The following is a 13659-nucleotide window of genomic DNA, read 5'->3' as shown; positions in this document are numbered from 1 at the left end:
ATACTTTTTGTGTTGGACCACTAGATATTTGTAGTGGGAGGGACATATAATTTGTTATAATTTGATTCTGTGTGTTTATGTTCTGTTTCTTCAATCTTGTTTTATTTTTAATCAATAAATGTTAATATCAAAAAGGTTGTGGGTTTGATTCCCAAAGAACACATTTATTAAACATAGGCCTTGAATGCACTGTCCTGCAAAATATCCTTTAATATCACTCAGACATATCAACAAAAATGGCTGCCAACAGCCAATCAAAATTCAGCAGCCAATAAATTCATTTGTGAATGGCAGATGGACATGAAGCTTGGTATACACATGCACGGTGTCTACAAGAAGATCTACTGTATACCAAGTTGAGTTGGCGCTATAATAAACTAATTCACGTTTTTGCTAATAACTCTGGAACTGTAAGGGCTGGAAAGTATTATTTATTTGTTATCATTTCTAATAAATTTTTTAAAAATCAACCAAATAAACCATCAATATGGATTTCAATTTTTGCAACCAAAAATGGCACCACTTTGAAAATTTTTTACTCGTCCTATTATAATAATTATATTTATTTATCACACATTTTGCACATATACAGTAAAATTCTTTTTTTTCACATAACCCAGCTAAGCTGGGGTCAGACATGATACAGCACCCCTGGAGCAGATAGGGTCAAGGGCCTTGCTCATGGGCCCTGCTCAAGGGCCCAACAGTGGCATCAGGGCTTGAACCCCCAACCTTCTGATCAGTAATCCAGAGCCTTAACTGCTGAGCCACCACTGCCACTGCCTAGGCTGACTGTCCATTCTGCATGAAATTTGGAATTAATCATCTAGACATGTTCCTGGCAAAATGTTGTCAAAAAATTCAGAAGATATAAGCCAATGCATTTTTTTGGACATGGCCCATAATTGCTTATTGGCCAGTATCTTTGGAGCTCAATGTTCAAACTTCACAATTCTGACATTCTGAGGAGGACACATGCCAAATTTCACCAATTTCCAATTCCAGGGGGCACTGAACTAAGAAAATCATGATTGTGTCTAATTATATTAAGTCACTTTGGATAAAAGTGTCTACCAAATGCGTAATGTAATTGCAAATAAATGGGATATATCTATGGAAATATTGCAAATGCACATTTTAGCAAGATATCAAATTAGACAATTGCTACTCATGAAGGCATTCACAGCAGTAATTAGAAAGTTTAAAAAAAAAAAACCTAAGTGTTACTTACATTATTTATTCTCTTTCATGAACAAAGTATCTTTCTTAATGAACACTAAGATATGCCTTCTCTTGGGCCCATCTCATTCCTTTCAATTCATGTTGGCTCACATTCAAACAGACACTCAAAAAAAAAGTTTTCTTACTACCACACTCACTGCTGAACGTATTGTATAATGTATCACTGCAGTGATAGAGCATGAGAGCAAACATCAGACCACTGTACTGGCAAGTATACAATAACCATTGACTGTAACTGGCCTATAATAAATGGCAATACTATGAGACTGTGAAATCATACTGAAATTAGGTGGGGGGGTCCACAGAGACAGCTGTCATTGACTGGGCGGTTGGGATCAGAGGGTATAGAAAGACAGATCAATCAGCACAGGAGAGATGAAACTGAATAGACTGAGAGGGACTCCGTTTTCAGGACACTATTGAACTGTTACCTACAGTAGTTTTCCCACCAATGAGTGCTTACATAAGACTTGAGTCAATAGTAATGGATTTGATTTAATTATCTCAAGTCTAGTCATTCTCTAATTACATTCTAATGCAACAAAATGTATACCCTCTTAAAAAAAATTCTGGCATCAGAGCTTTTGTAAAATGTAAAGTCGACATGAAATCAAAATTGACCCTATTTACCTTCTTACTTACTAGTCTTAATGTAAAGGATTCATCGGTGCAGGTTATTCCAAATAAGAAATCCTGTTTTTGGTGACATCACTTCGCAGACTACTGAACATTGTTAACCAATCGCCAAAAAGCTATTTATGCTTCATTCTGATATAGAAATTCCACCTTTTCATTACTGAATCATAAGTGACCCCAATATTATGGCTTAAACAATGGTGTAGGATGGGACAATCTGTTTTGTCCAACAAATGCAGTGTTCGAATTGAGTCCAAGCTCTTGGGGAGTCCCCTTACACTGACTCCCACCCTGGTAAACAGTTTTACAACATTAATCCAGCTATTCATGGTCTTCTTTAATCAAATATTGATATTATCTTTGTTACTCTATTATTTCCTTTCTCTTCCTCTTTGGGTGTCTCTAACATGACAAAAGGGCGCCACATGTTTACCTGACAACAAACATCACAAACATAGTTTACCTGATTCAGCTGCACTTTTGTGCTGGAGATGCCCAACGCTTGAAACAGATTCACTGTTGCCTCATGTTCTTACTCAGCTCAGTTCTCTGCTGTAACTCGCTATCTCTGCTCCAGACTATGTTCATTAAATACATTACATCTCTGATTGTGTCACTGCATAGGCACTCATCAACTCTAATGCATTAATAACATTAATACGATAATGACGGTATCGCAGTGAGCGAGAAAAGAGTTCAGGACGGCAGAAAAAATGCAGGTAGCCACAAAATCAAGAGACTGTCTACCCCGTTTGAACTGAATAATTATGTCAGACGGACACACCACTACCCAAGATTCACTACAGGAATCCTGCCAAAAATTTAAAGAATAACTCGATATATTGATTAAAATAAGTCCTTTTGATATTTTAAGTTGTAAGACAAGGGTAAGATGTTAAGCTCAATAACAGATGATTTTTTTTATTATTTAAATAGTGATCATCAAGGCTGAGATGCATAGTGAATGGAAGAGCTTTAAATAGACATAGCTCATATTTGAACATTACCAAATGCCTTCTTGAATTGATTTTTCTGTTATCACTATATCAGAATGGATTGCGTATTTAAAGATATTGAGTGAGGGCCGCTTGCCACAGGCGCAGCATAATAAATGGACAAAGATATTTCTTCACATAGCATCCATGTAATAACCTTATAACTGTTTGATCACGAGCTAACATGTAGTGTTAGATAAGTACCGGCAAAACTATATGCATATTAATTAACCTCTAGTGACTGTTTAGTTTAACAAAAAGATGATTTAATGTTAGTAATTTAGGAGTACCAACAATAATGTCAAAGAAGAATTACAGTATATCTTACCATTCTTGAGACGTAAAAATGAGGATCCACTCTGCCAGTGTCACTCAGTCACCGTCTCTAAGTTCCTTCAGAAAATAAAGTGTGGTGCACTCTAATTTGGAATATTTATGAAAACTGGGACAAATAAAGAACAATATCACAACATTGTGTCCCCGGAAACATAAAAATATGTTTCTACTATTCTAGTTTTGATTAAACTCCACAAGTTCAGTGATTTTCCCCCATTTTTTTAAACCTGCATTTAAAAATATTCCTATAGGGATTTAGTTGCATACATTAACATGCAAACCTAGCCATAAGTGCTTTTTTAAAAATGTTTCTCTGTAAATCAGTTCCATTTTGTTTACACTGATCAAGTTAAATACTGCATCAACAAACAGAAGTGAGGTCGACAGGCAACTTCCTTTCAAAAGTCATTTGGTAGAGTTTTGTGTTGACCCACATTTCGGAGAGACAACGTTGCAATATCTCCCCTGCGTATCTCTCAATCAGTATAATATCATTTTCATGAGCTTGTGCGTTCAGCTAACAATTGTCCTCTGTCGCAAGATGGAAACAGACAATATTAGCTGCTTTTGATGGCTCAGTAGGGTAGACGTTGTGAGTTTTAAAGCTCAGTTCACTGCATGCTATCACATAAAAAAAAGAAAAATGACAGTAATCAAACACAGTGTTAGCTCTTTCAGAGGAAACTTTGGCTTAATGGTTATTTTGCTAGGGTGGTACAATATTTCTAGTGCTATATGACAATTTAATGATTTCAAGGATTCTATTCATATCTTAAAACAACTTCAGTTGTTTGTATTTGGTCCGTCACGTTTTTCAGTTAAAGGGTACAAATCACTCTGTGTCTTAAGGGGCGTTTACACTGACAGTGATTTGAAGTGACCTGAAGTTGTCAATTTCCAACGGCATTAGCGGCAGGAACCATTGGTGATGCAAATGAACAGCAATATAATGTGCTGACTACCAGTGGGAATGGCAGTGTTGCTCAGGTGATCTGCGGCCTGATACAGTTTGACACAGCAGTCAAGCAGGAAAATCTACCAGAAAGCAAGAACAGACTCCGTGACCGCCAGCGATTAATTGCTGTTGGTATGAACTCCCCTTTAGTGTGTAAAAATATCATGTCTTGTTGCGATTATGGTATTGTTAAAGGGATAGTTCTCCCCCCCAAAAAACAATCTGTAATCATATACTCACTCTCATGTAGTTCCAAACCTGTATGACTTTCTTTCATCCATGGAACACTAAAGGAGATATTAGACAGAATGTTTGAGACTGACAGCCTCAGTCTCCATATACAATCATTGTTCAAAAAAAAAAAAAAAGATGCAATGGGATGATACTTATTAAACTTGTCAAGAAAATGTGAAATTTTATTTAGCCCCAAATCAATACAAAATAATAATAAATTGTATTTTACATGATGACAATGAAGCCTACATTTATGACCATTAATATTTTTTTGCATTGTGATATTAATTTCAGGACACTTACGCACATTTTACACCGCAATTCTTATTAACATAACACATCTGGATGTTTTACTTTTACTATTCACATTGTTTTTAATTACTGTAACAGTCATTGTTTTTACTGTATTACATTTTTTTCAAAATCAACAAAAAACAAAAGACAGTACCAAGGAAGAACTACTATGATGCATAAATACTTTGCAATTTAAATAATTTATGATTTTCTTTTTCACATTGAGGTAATGAGAATATCATAATAAAAAAATGTATGCATTGTGGTAATGAGTATTGGCTGGTAAAATATGGTTTATTTATTGGTTTCTTTTGACTATGGAGTAAAATAGGACCTGGACATTTTCTTGACAGTCTTTCGTGTGAATCATGTTCCACTGAATAAAGAAAGACATACAGGTTTGGAACAAAATGACAATGAGTAAATAATGCAAGAATATTCATTTTTGAGTGAACAGACCCTTTAAAACGGAGAGAAAAAAGCAGTCTGAATCTCTGTTAAAGATTGAGGTACAAGTTTGACAGACCTTGGTTCTGTTGCTTGAGTGTCTCTGAGAGGTCCAGTAGATGCAGCAGAAGAAGACCTCCAGCACCCAATAGCAGCAGGAACCAGAAGGAGCATGGGAGTCTCATGACAGACGAACGTAGAAACCTCCTCCTGACTCCACAGCCTGCCTCCAGCACCCTACACTCTGCCCACATCACGGCCTGTGACGCACGGCCCAGACGTTTGGACCTACACACAAACACATACACACAAAAGAAAAAAAAACTTTAACCAAAGCAACCAAGGAAGTTGTGACTGCTCCTCTATTACAAGACACACTAGTCAGCAAAAACAAAAATTGTGGTGCTTGCTAAGGCATAAGGGATCTGAACAAACCCCTAACCCCAAGTATTAAACTTTGGCATGTGATTTGTCACACAACGTTTGTTTTACAGACATGAATGATACCTCAAATTATGTGGCTTGTTAAAGAAATGTGTGCTATTACCTTCAAACTTACGATGACCCAAATCATATCTAGAGACCATAATATCACAGAGACTTGGGGGTGAGCTATTTTGAAGCAAAATACTGTAGCAACACCTTAGCATTGTTGTGGCATGTTTTCTACAGGCAAACTGCACTCACATTTCTTCAGAAAATTTACAAATCCAATTAAGTCTGCTGTTGGGGTCTACAGAGAACTTTTATTAGTTTTAGTAGTAAATTGAAAAGGGACAATGGGGCGTCTGAAGAATCACAGTTGTGAATTTCCTCATCTGTCTACTGCATAATAAATAAGGCATGCATTTATATAAATAGCGTGTTGTATTTTCGCAGGTTTATCTGATGAATATTCTGCTGACTGCAAGGTCCCATTTCCAAAAAGAGTGTGCAAAACAGAGAATACTAACTAGAAAAAGTGAGGCACAGCTGTGTGTGTGTTTGTGTGTGTGTGTGTGTGTTCCTGGTTTGCTGTTCTCAGCAGGTGAAGGTAGCATAAGGAATCATGTGCTCCAAGCCAAAGAGACCTGGAGTCCACACACAACATCTTGCACTGCCTGTTCCATGTGTATTCTCAGTATGCACTGAGATTAGACTGACTCACATGGCCCACACAAACACAAATTCTTATTACGTACATTCATCATAGAATGTGCCTTGTAGAGCTTAACACCAAAAAGATCTAAACTGGTGCACTGAGGAGGAAATTATAGATTGATGTGAATTAATTTGCTTTTAGCTTTATTAATAGGACTGTGTATAATAACATTATCCATATTAAACGACAGTGGCACATTTTCACAGATATAACCTTTGGTATAGTCATTGGTCCTGTTTCATCAAAATAAATCAAAGCCCAGTAATTATTGAATTTGTTTGTAGCACAGTGTGAATGTTCCTTCATTTGCCTTGCAAAGTCATTTTTATTTGCTTGAAAGCACTTTCCATTTAGCATTTCAATGTAAATGTGCCAAATCCTTAAAAAAAACAAAAAAAAACATCAAGCTTTCAACCAGATGGAAACCGGGCTTATCATCTTCACATATCAAAACACTGAAATTGCAGCTTGAGGTTTACACTCGCATCTTTGCAGGCAATCAAGGCTAAGGTAATGGGGGTTAGATTTCTTTAACAATAGCTTTGAGTAAAAAAAAAAACAGTGCACCTGCTCCTTCCAAGACGCCCCCCTATCCTTTTATCTGGGTTTGATTGCTTTTCTCTGGACTGGACCACTTCCCCCATTACCTCAGTCCCAGTGATAATGCCGATTCTTGACCTGGATGATAGTGGGATTTAAAGGGGTCTTGAGAAGTAAAAGGAAATCTGTGGATGTAATCTAGAGCTGCTCTCTTCACTGGAGCTGGAGGATCTTCTGCTAATAACAGGAGCTTCTCATCAGATGAGCTTACAATTGACATGAACTTGTGAACTTGTAGTTCAAAAGCAGGTCAAAGGTACTTCATTGTTGTGTTATTATCATTAATGAAAACTAAAACAAAATAAAAATAAACTGAACAAAATATAACTAAAAAAAAAATAAGATTTTCGTTTTTGATACAGAGCATATTCTAAAATTCAAAACCTTTAAAACCTGCCTTCATTAAATATGAAAATGCCACTATACTGTATACAGATAACACACAACCCTGAGAAATGTAATGCCATTAAACATATTGAAATAATATTGGTTAACAAATTAAATTTGACCGTTAAAATACCAAAATAAAAACTAAATACTGTATACTGAAAACCTGAAACTAAACTGAAAATAGAAAACACTGAAAGAACTAAAGTTAAACGAAATTTATTTAAGGACAAACTGAAAATAAAATAGAAATGTATAGTATAATAATTCTGGTCTAACTGACAGTTAACACAATAATTAATGTTTCTATTAAACAATCTGTTTAGAAATTGCTTGATGTAATTGATCATTATTTAGTCTGGTTTTTAATATTCATGGTTAAGATTTAAATATGAAAATTAGATGTTATAATTTCTAAATGTGTGTTTTTATTTGTAGGTTGATTTCTCCGAAAAATGTAAACGGAGTGGCTCTGTGGCACTAAACCTTTGATCTGTTTTTTTTTTAACATCCCGACCAGCCTGACACAATAACACTGGTTCAGCCAATGGCGTGAGTTTGTCTGACCAACAGAAGAAAACAGACATTATTTTTGCAATTGCATTTAGTGACACTAGTGGCACAGAAATTACACAATTCACCTTTAAGTTATTCTGACTTTCTGTGCTGTATCTGAATAAATAATTATTCTTTAAGACCATAAGTCACTCACTAATTCATGGCATGGTATAGTTCGCCCAGAAATTAAAATTCTCTCATCATTTACTCACCCTCATGCCATCCCAGATGTGCATGACTTTCTTTCATCTGCAGAACACAAATTAAGATTTTTAGAAGAATATTTCAGCTCTGTAGGTCCTCACAATGCAAGTGAATGGATACCAAAAATATGAAGCTCCAAAATGCACATAAACAGCATAAATGTAATCCATAAGATTCCAGTGGTTAATTCCATATCTTCTAAAGCAATATAATAGGTGTGGGTGAGAAACAGTTCAATATTTAAGTCCTTCTTCTTCTTTTTTTTTTTTGGTGATGTGCATTCTTCATGCATATCGCCCCCTACTGGGCAGGGAGGAAAATTTATTTTTAAATATTGATCTGTTTCTCACCCACACCTATCATATTGCTTCAGAAGACACTGATTTAACCACTGGGGTCTTATAGATTACTTTTATACTGCCTTTATGTGCATTTTGAAGCTTCAAAATTGTGGCACCCATTCACTTGCATTGTATGGACCTACAGAGCTGAGATATTCTTCTAAAAATCTTTGTTTGTGTTTAGCATAAGACAGAACGTCACACATCTGGGATGGCATGAGGGGGAGTAAATGATGAGAGAATTTTCATTTTTAGGTAAACTATCCCTTTAACTTTACCTGGTGGTGACCAGAAGATTGTTCTGTCTTGACAACAAGTCTGAAATGGATATAATAATCAAGAAGGACTGCATATATTAATGCTAATGACTGGTAATTCTGGTACAGTATAGTGGCCTGTTTCAATCAAATTTGATTGTATTTGTAAGTGGGAAGAAATTTGCAACCTTATAAAAAGCTTGCAAAAACCAGACGTGCTCAATTACCCAGTCATAAATCTCTGAAACTCCTTAAACAGATTAAATTTTGTATTACTTGTTTTGACAGTTGTCTGCACAATACTGAATAATTATAAGTCAAGTGATGTTGTGTATGTGCATAGACTGCTTTATCTTTAAATCTATGCTAAAAAAGATTCTTTGTTCAGAAAGGCAAAATTTGTTAATAATTTTTTGTTTGTACAGTATATGACAAAGTTGTTTGTTGTCTGAACAGAAAAAAAGTCATCCATATATGTCTTGAAATCAGATTAAATTTGGATTTTTTTGGAATGCATCTTCTGAACAGACAGCTCGAATTTAAGGTAGATTTTTTGCCATTCAAGCCCAGGTAACATCATACAAAGTGTGCAATATTGTCTGCAGCTTTGTCACAATACCGTAATTTTCACTCACTCTATCCTCATAAAGTGAACTACACTCACCGACCACTTTCTTGGGTACACCTACACCTACTTATTCATGCGATCATCTAATTAGCCAGTACTGTAGTGTGGCAGAAGTGTAGTGCATAAAATCCTGCAGATATGGGTCAGGAGCTTCAGTTAATATTAACATCAACCATCAGAATGGGGAAAAAATGTGATCTCAGTGATTTGGACTGTGGCATGATTGTTGGTGCCAGATGGGCTGGTTTGAGTATTTCTGTAACTGCTGATCTCCTGGCAGTTTCACACACAACAGTCTCTAGAGTTTACTCAAAATGGTGCCAAAAACAAAAAACATCCAGTGAGCGGCAGTTCTGCCAATGGAAATGCCTTGTTGATGAGAGAGGTCAATAGAGAATGGCCAGACTACTTTGAGCTGACAGAAAGGCTAAGGTAACTCAGATAACCACTCTGTACAATTGTAGTAAGTAGAATAGTATCTCAGAATGCACAACACATCAAACCTTGAGGTAGATGGCTACAACAGCAGAAGACCATGTTGGGCACTTTATTAGGACCATACTGTTCCTAATAAAGTGGTCGGTAAGTGGATGTATTGAATAGTGAATGAGTGAACAAGTCAGCAGTTTTGGACACAACATTTGCATGAATGCTTAAAATGTTGCTTATGTTCTCTCATGCACCTTGTACGTTCAGCACCACAGTGAGATGACGTGATAGACATGAGCAGAGGCAAAATGTCCAGTTTTCCATCCAGTTTTCTCTTTCTCCAGACTAACAGCTACTTTCATGACAAAGTCTCTTGGAAATGGCATCATGCCTACACTTACATAATTACTATAGCAACCAAAGTAGATACATCATATATTGAATTTACTGGTTTTGATTTCATCACTTGCAAAATGACCAGATTGGAATTTCCAATCTGTGCAGTGTGAGGAAAGCTTTAGGGTTGTGGTACTGTCAAAATGTAAGAGCCCTGAGTCTTAAACCCCTGGTTACACGATCTGTTGAGCTTTTGTATTCTGCGTAGTCTCATATTAACATTCATTATGGTGACAGATGGTGGACATACTCGCAAATCAATATCACTGTAAGCTCCTCCGTTGTCTCTCTCCCTCGCTCTCACACTACATCCTTCCTTGTTGAACACACATTCATCATTGCTCTGTATAATACCACACTTTTGCAATTATTAAGCCTGTTAAATCATTTGCTCCAGAATTAGAAATTAATAAATCATTGATCTAATATGAAATGCTTTACAACATGCAAACCTCGCCCATAATAAAATAATTTGCAGACAAATTTTAAGTAATCTAAGCACCTACTTTCTCCACATTATTTGTTGGATGTAATTAAATTTTGAAGGCAAAATAATTTTAGTACATGGTAGGGCTGCAACGGTACATGTGTCCTCGTCGAACCGAACTGATACAGGGCCTTCGGAATGGTACTCGCAGTCACACGAATGATTACATATCATAGCATGTGTTAAACCAATATTAAAACAACATATAAGAAACAACACAAACTGTGTGGAACTCAAATGAAAAAAGATTGCGGAGAAACACGGGACCGCGCTGAACCAAAATTGAACAGAGCAGAGTGCCAGATGGTACACTAGAATCTGCAGATCAGATAAATGCATGTGAAGCTTATACTAGCTAGCTCACTATTTTTCCCAACTGTGATGGAACTAAACAAAATATAAATATGTCGGACTTAAATAAGCCAGAGATTGAAGATCCACCACCATCTCTAACATCTGTTGTTTGGGAGCATTATGATTTCACAGTAAACTACAGTAATACTGGGCAACAAGTAGTGAACAGGACGAAGGCTGTGTGTCGGCTCTGTTTCACCAAAGTCAGATATGTCTCAGGAAACACATCTAACATGATGACTCATTTGCGGCGACATCATCCACATGTGTCTCTTGAGCTCATGGAAGCAAAGCATAAACAGCCTGTGCAAGTTAATCTCACCACAGCCTTCAAGCAGCTTCTCGCTGCAAGCTCAGACAGGGTTAAAGCGATAACGAATGCCATAGGAGTATTTATTGCTGCAGATATGCGACCAAACTCAGTCATCGAGAACACAGGATTTAAGCGTCTGCTTAACATGCTTCAGCCCTGTTATATAAGTTCCTACAAGAACGCATTTCAGCAATTCTGTAGTGTCCGCTCTAAACAAGCACACGCTGTAATTGTCCAAGAATTGTCCTCTCCTCTGATAATGTGGATATTCTGATTTTCCTGAAAAAAAAAGCTTGAAAATTAAGTGATAAGTACAAGTGGTGAGCTGAAAGGCAAAAGACACAAAAATCAGCACTGTTAATGTCTTAATTTTGTTACAATTATTATAATTGCACTTTTTTTAACTTTTATTATTATGTTTTTATACAATGTGCATATATGAGGCTCTTAAGTTTTGTATTGTAATTTCGTTGAAGAAATATGCATAGTGCAGTCATGTATAAATGAGCCTTCACAATAAGAATTATTGCCCATCAGCCACTGTTTTCAAAAATATTTAAAGAAATATTCTTTGTTTTTGCTACTGTACCGAAACCATACCAAACCATGACCCCAAAACCGAGGTACGTACTGAACTGTGAATTTTGTGTACCGTTGCAGCCTTAGTACGTTGATGATTCTGTGCATGGTTTTGTTTTGACAACAGGCTCTGTATTTAACTTTACAACAGAAAGAAATGTATTTTTCTAACTATATTTATCTATATCAGGGCTGTAACTACCATAGACATTGAGGGAGAATATCCCCCCAGTATTCAGATTATTAATCCATCAATATGGGGTTTTCGATGACAGGTTTAATAAAGGAACAGATCACCCAAAAAAATACAATAAATAAAAATCATTATTTACTCGTTATTTTTTCCATGGAACACAAAAGGAGATATTATGAACAACCTCGATGCAGGTCTTTTCCATAAAAAGTGACCAGGTCTATTAAACTCCAAAAATGACAGAAAAAGTAAATAGTCCATAAGACTTGTGCGCTATACACCGATCAGCCACAACATTAAAACTACCTGCCTAATATTGTGTAGGTCCCCCTCGTGCCGCCAAAACAGTGCCAACCCGCATCTCCGATGATATTCTTCTCACCACAATTGTACAGAGCGGTTATCTGAATTACCATAGACTTTGTCAGTTCGAACCAGTCTGGCCATTCTCTGTTGACCTCTCTCATCAATAAGGCATTTCCATCCACAGAACTGCCCCTCACTGGATGTTTTTTATTTTTGGCACCATTCTGAGTAAATTCTAGAGACCCTAGGAGATCAGCAGTTACAGAAATACTCAAACCAGCCCATCTAGCACCAACAATCATCCAAGCGATTATCTAATCAGCCAATCGTGTGGTAGCAGTGCAGTGCATAAAATACGGGTCAGGAGCTTCAGTTAATGTTCACATCAACCACCAGAATGTGGAAAAAATGTGATCTCAGTGATTTAGACCGTGGCATGATTGTTTGGCTGCATGAGGGGGACCTACACAATATTAGGCAGGTGGTTTTAATGTTGTGGTTGATCGGTGTATTCCAAGTCTCTAAAGCCATACAATAGCTTTGTGCGAGGAAATTTTAGTCGCTATATTCACTGATAATCTTCCCCTCCAGTGAGATGTGTGACCCAAATGAACCAGTTCGCTGAAAAGAATTGGCTCAAAAGATTGATTTGTTTATGAATTAAACTGATCCAGACCTTCAGTTCCAGATCTTGACTCACTGATTTAATGATCCAGTTGTAGCGATTCTCATGGTAACGGCTCACTAGATGGGAAGATTATCAGTGAATAACAACTTAAAAGCTATCATATTACTTCAGGAGATTTACAATATAGCACATAAGATGCATGGATTACATTTATTGTTCTTTGTTTTTCCTTATTGAAGCTTGACAAGTGTGGTCACTATGAACTGTATGGATAAGAACTGGAAGAAGATTTTAAAAAAATATTCTTTTGAGTTCTGTGGAGAAAAAAACAACAGCATGTAAATTTGGAATGACATGAGGGCGAGTAAAGAATTATAGAATTAAAATTTTTGGTTACATCCTTGTGATAACAGAGGCAAAACATTAAATAAACAGTCAAAGATAAAGTAGGCCAACATGGTTTATATTTAAAGGGATGGTTCACCCAAAAATGAAAATTCTCTCATTATTTACTCACCCTCATGATATCCCAGGTGTGTATGACTTTCTTTCTTCACCAGAACACATTTGAAGAAAAATAGAAAAATATCTTGCAAGTGGATGAAGATTTCTCTTTTGAAGCTCTAAAAATCACAGACATCATCGATACGACTCCAGCGGTTAAACTAATGTCTTCTTAAACGATAAGATCAATTTTGGTGTGAAAAAATAGAAATATT

General features: G+C 36.4%; 1 protein-coding gene across 1 annotated transcript in view; it reads right to left on the bottom strand.

Annotated features, from left to right (window-relative positions):
- Positions 1-13659, bottom strand: part of LOC127437298 (carbohydrate sulfotransferase 8-like) — a 101248-nt gene that overhangs the window by 68128 nt on the left and 19461 nt on the right. The window contains exon 2 of the mRNA XM_051692145.1: positions 5219-5427. Within this exon, the coding sequence (XP_051548105.1) occupies positions 5219-5393 (175 nt within the window). The 5' untranslated portion in view covers positions 5394-5427. The remainder of the gene's footprint in view (positions 1-5218; positions 5428-13659) is intronic.

This window comes from Myxocyprinus asiaticus, chromosome 48, assembly GCF_019703515.2.
Source record: "Myxocyprinus asiaticus isolate MX2 ecotype Aquarium Trade chromosome 48, UBuf_Myxa_2, whole genome shotgun sequence".
Taxonomy (NCBI): domain Eukaryota; kingdom Metazoa; phylum Chordata; class Actinopteri; order Cypriniformes; family Catostomidae; genus Myxocyprinus; species Myxocyprinus asiaticus.
The sequence above is the reverse complement of the archived record's forward strand: the minus strand, read 5'-3'. Positions and strand labels throughout refer to the sequence as shown.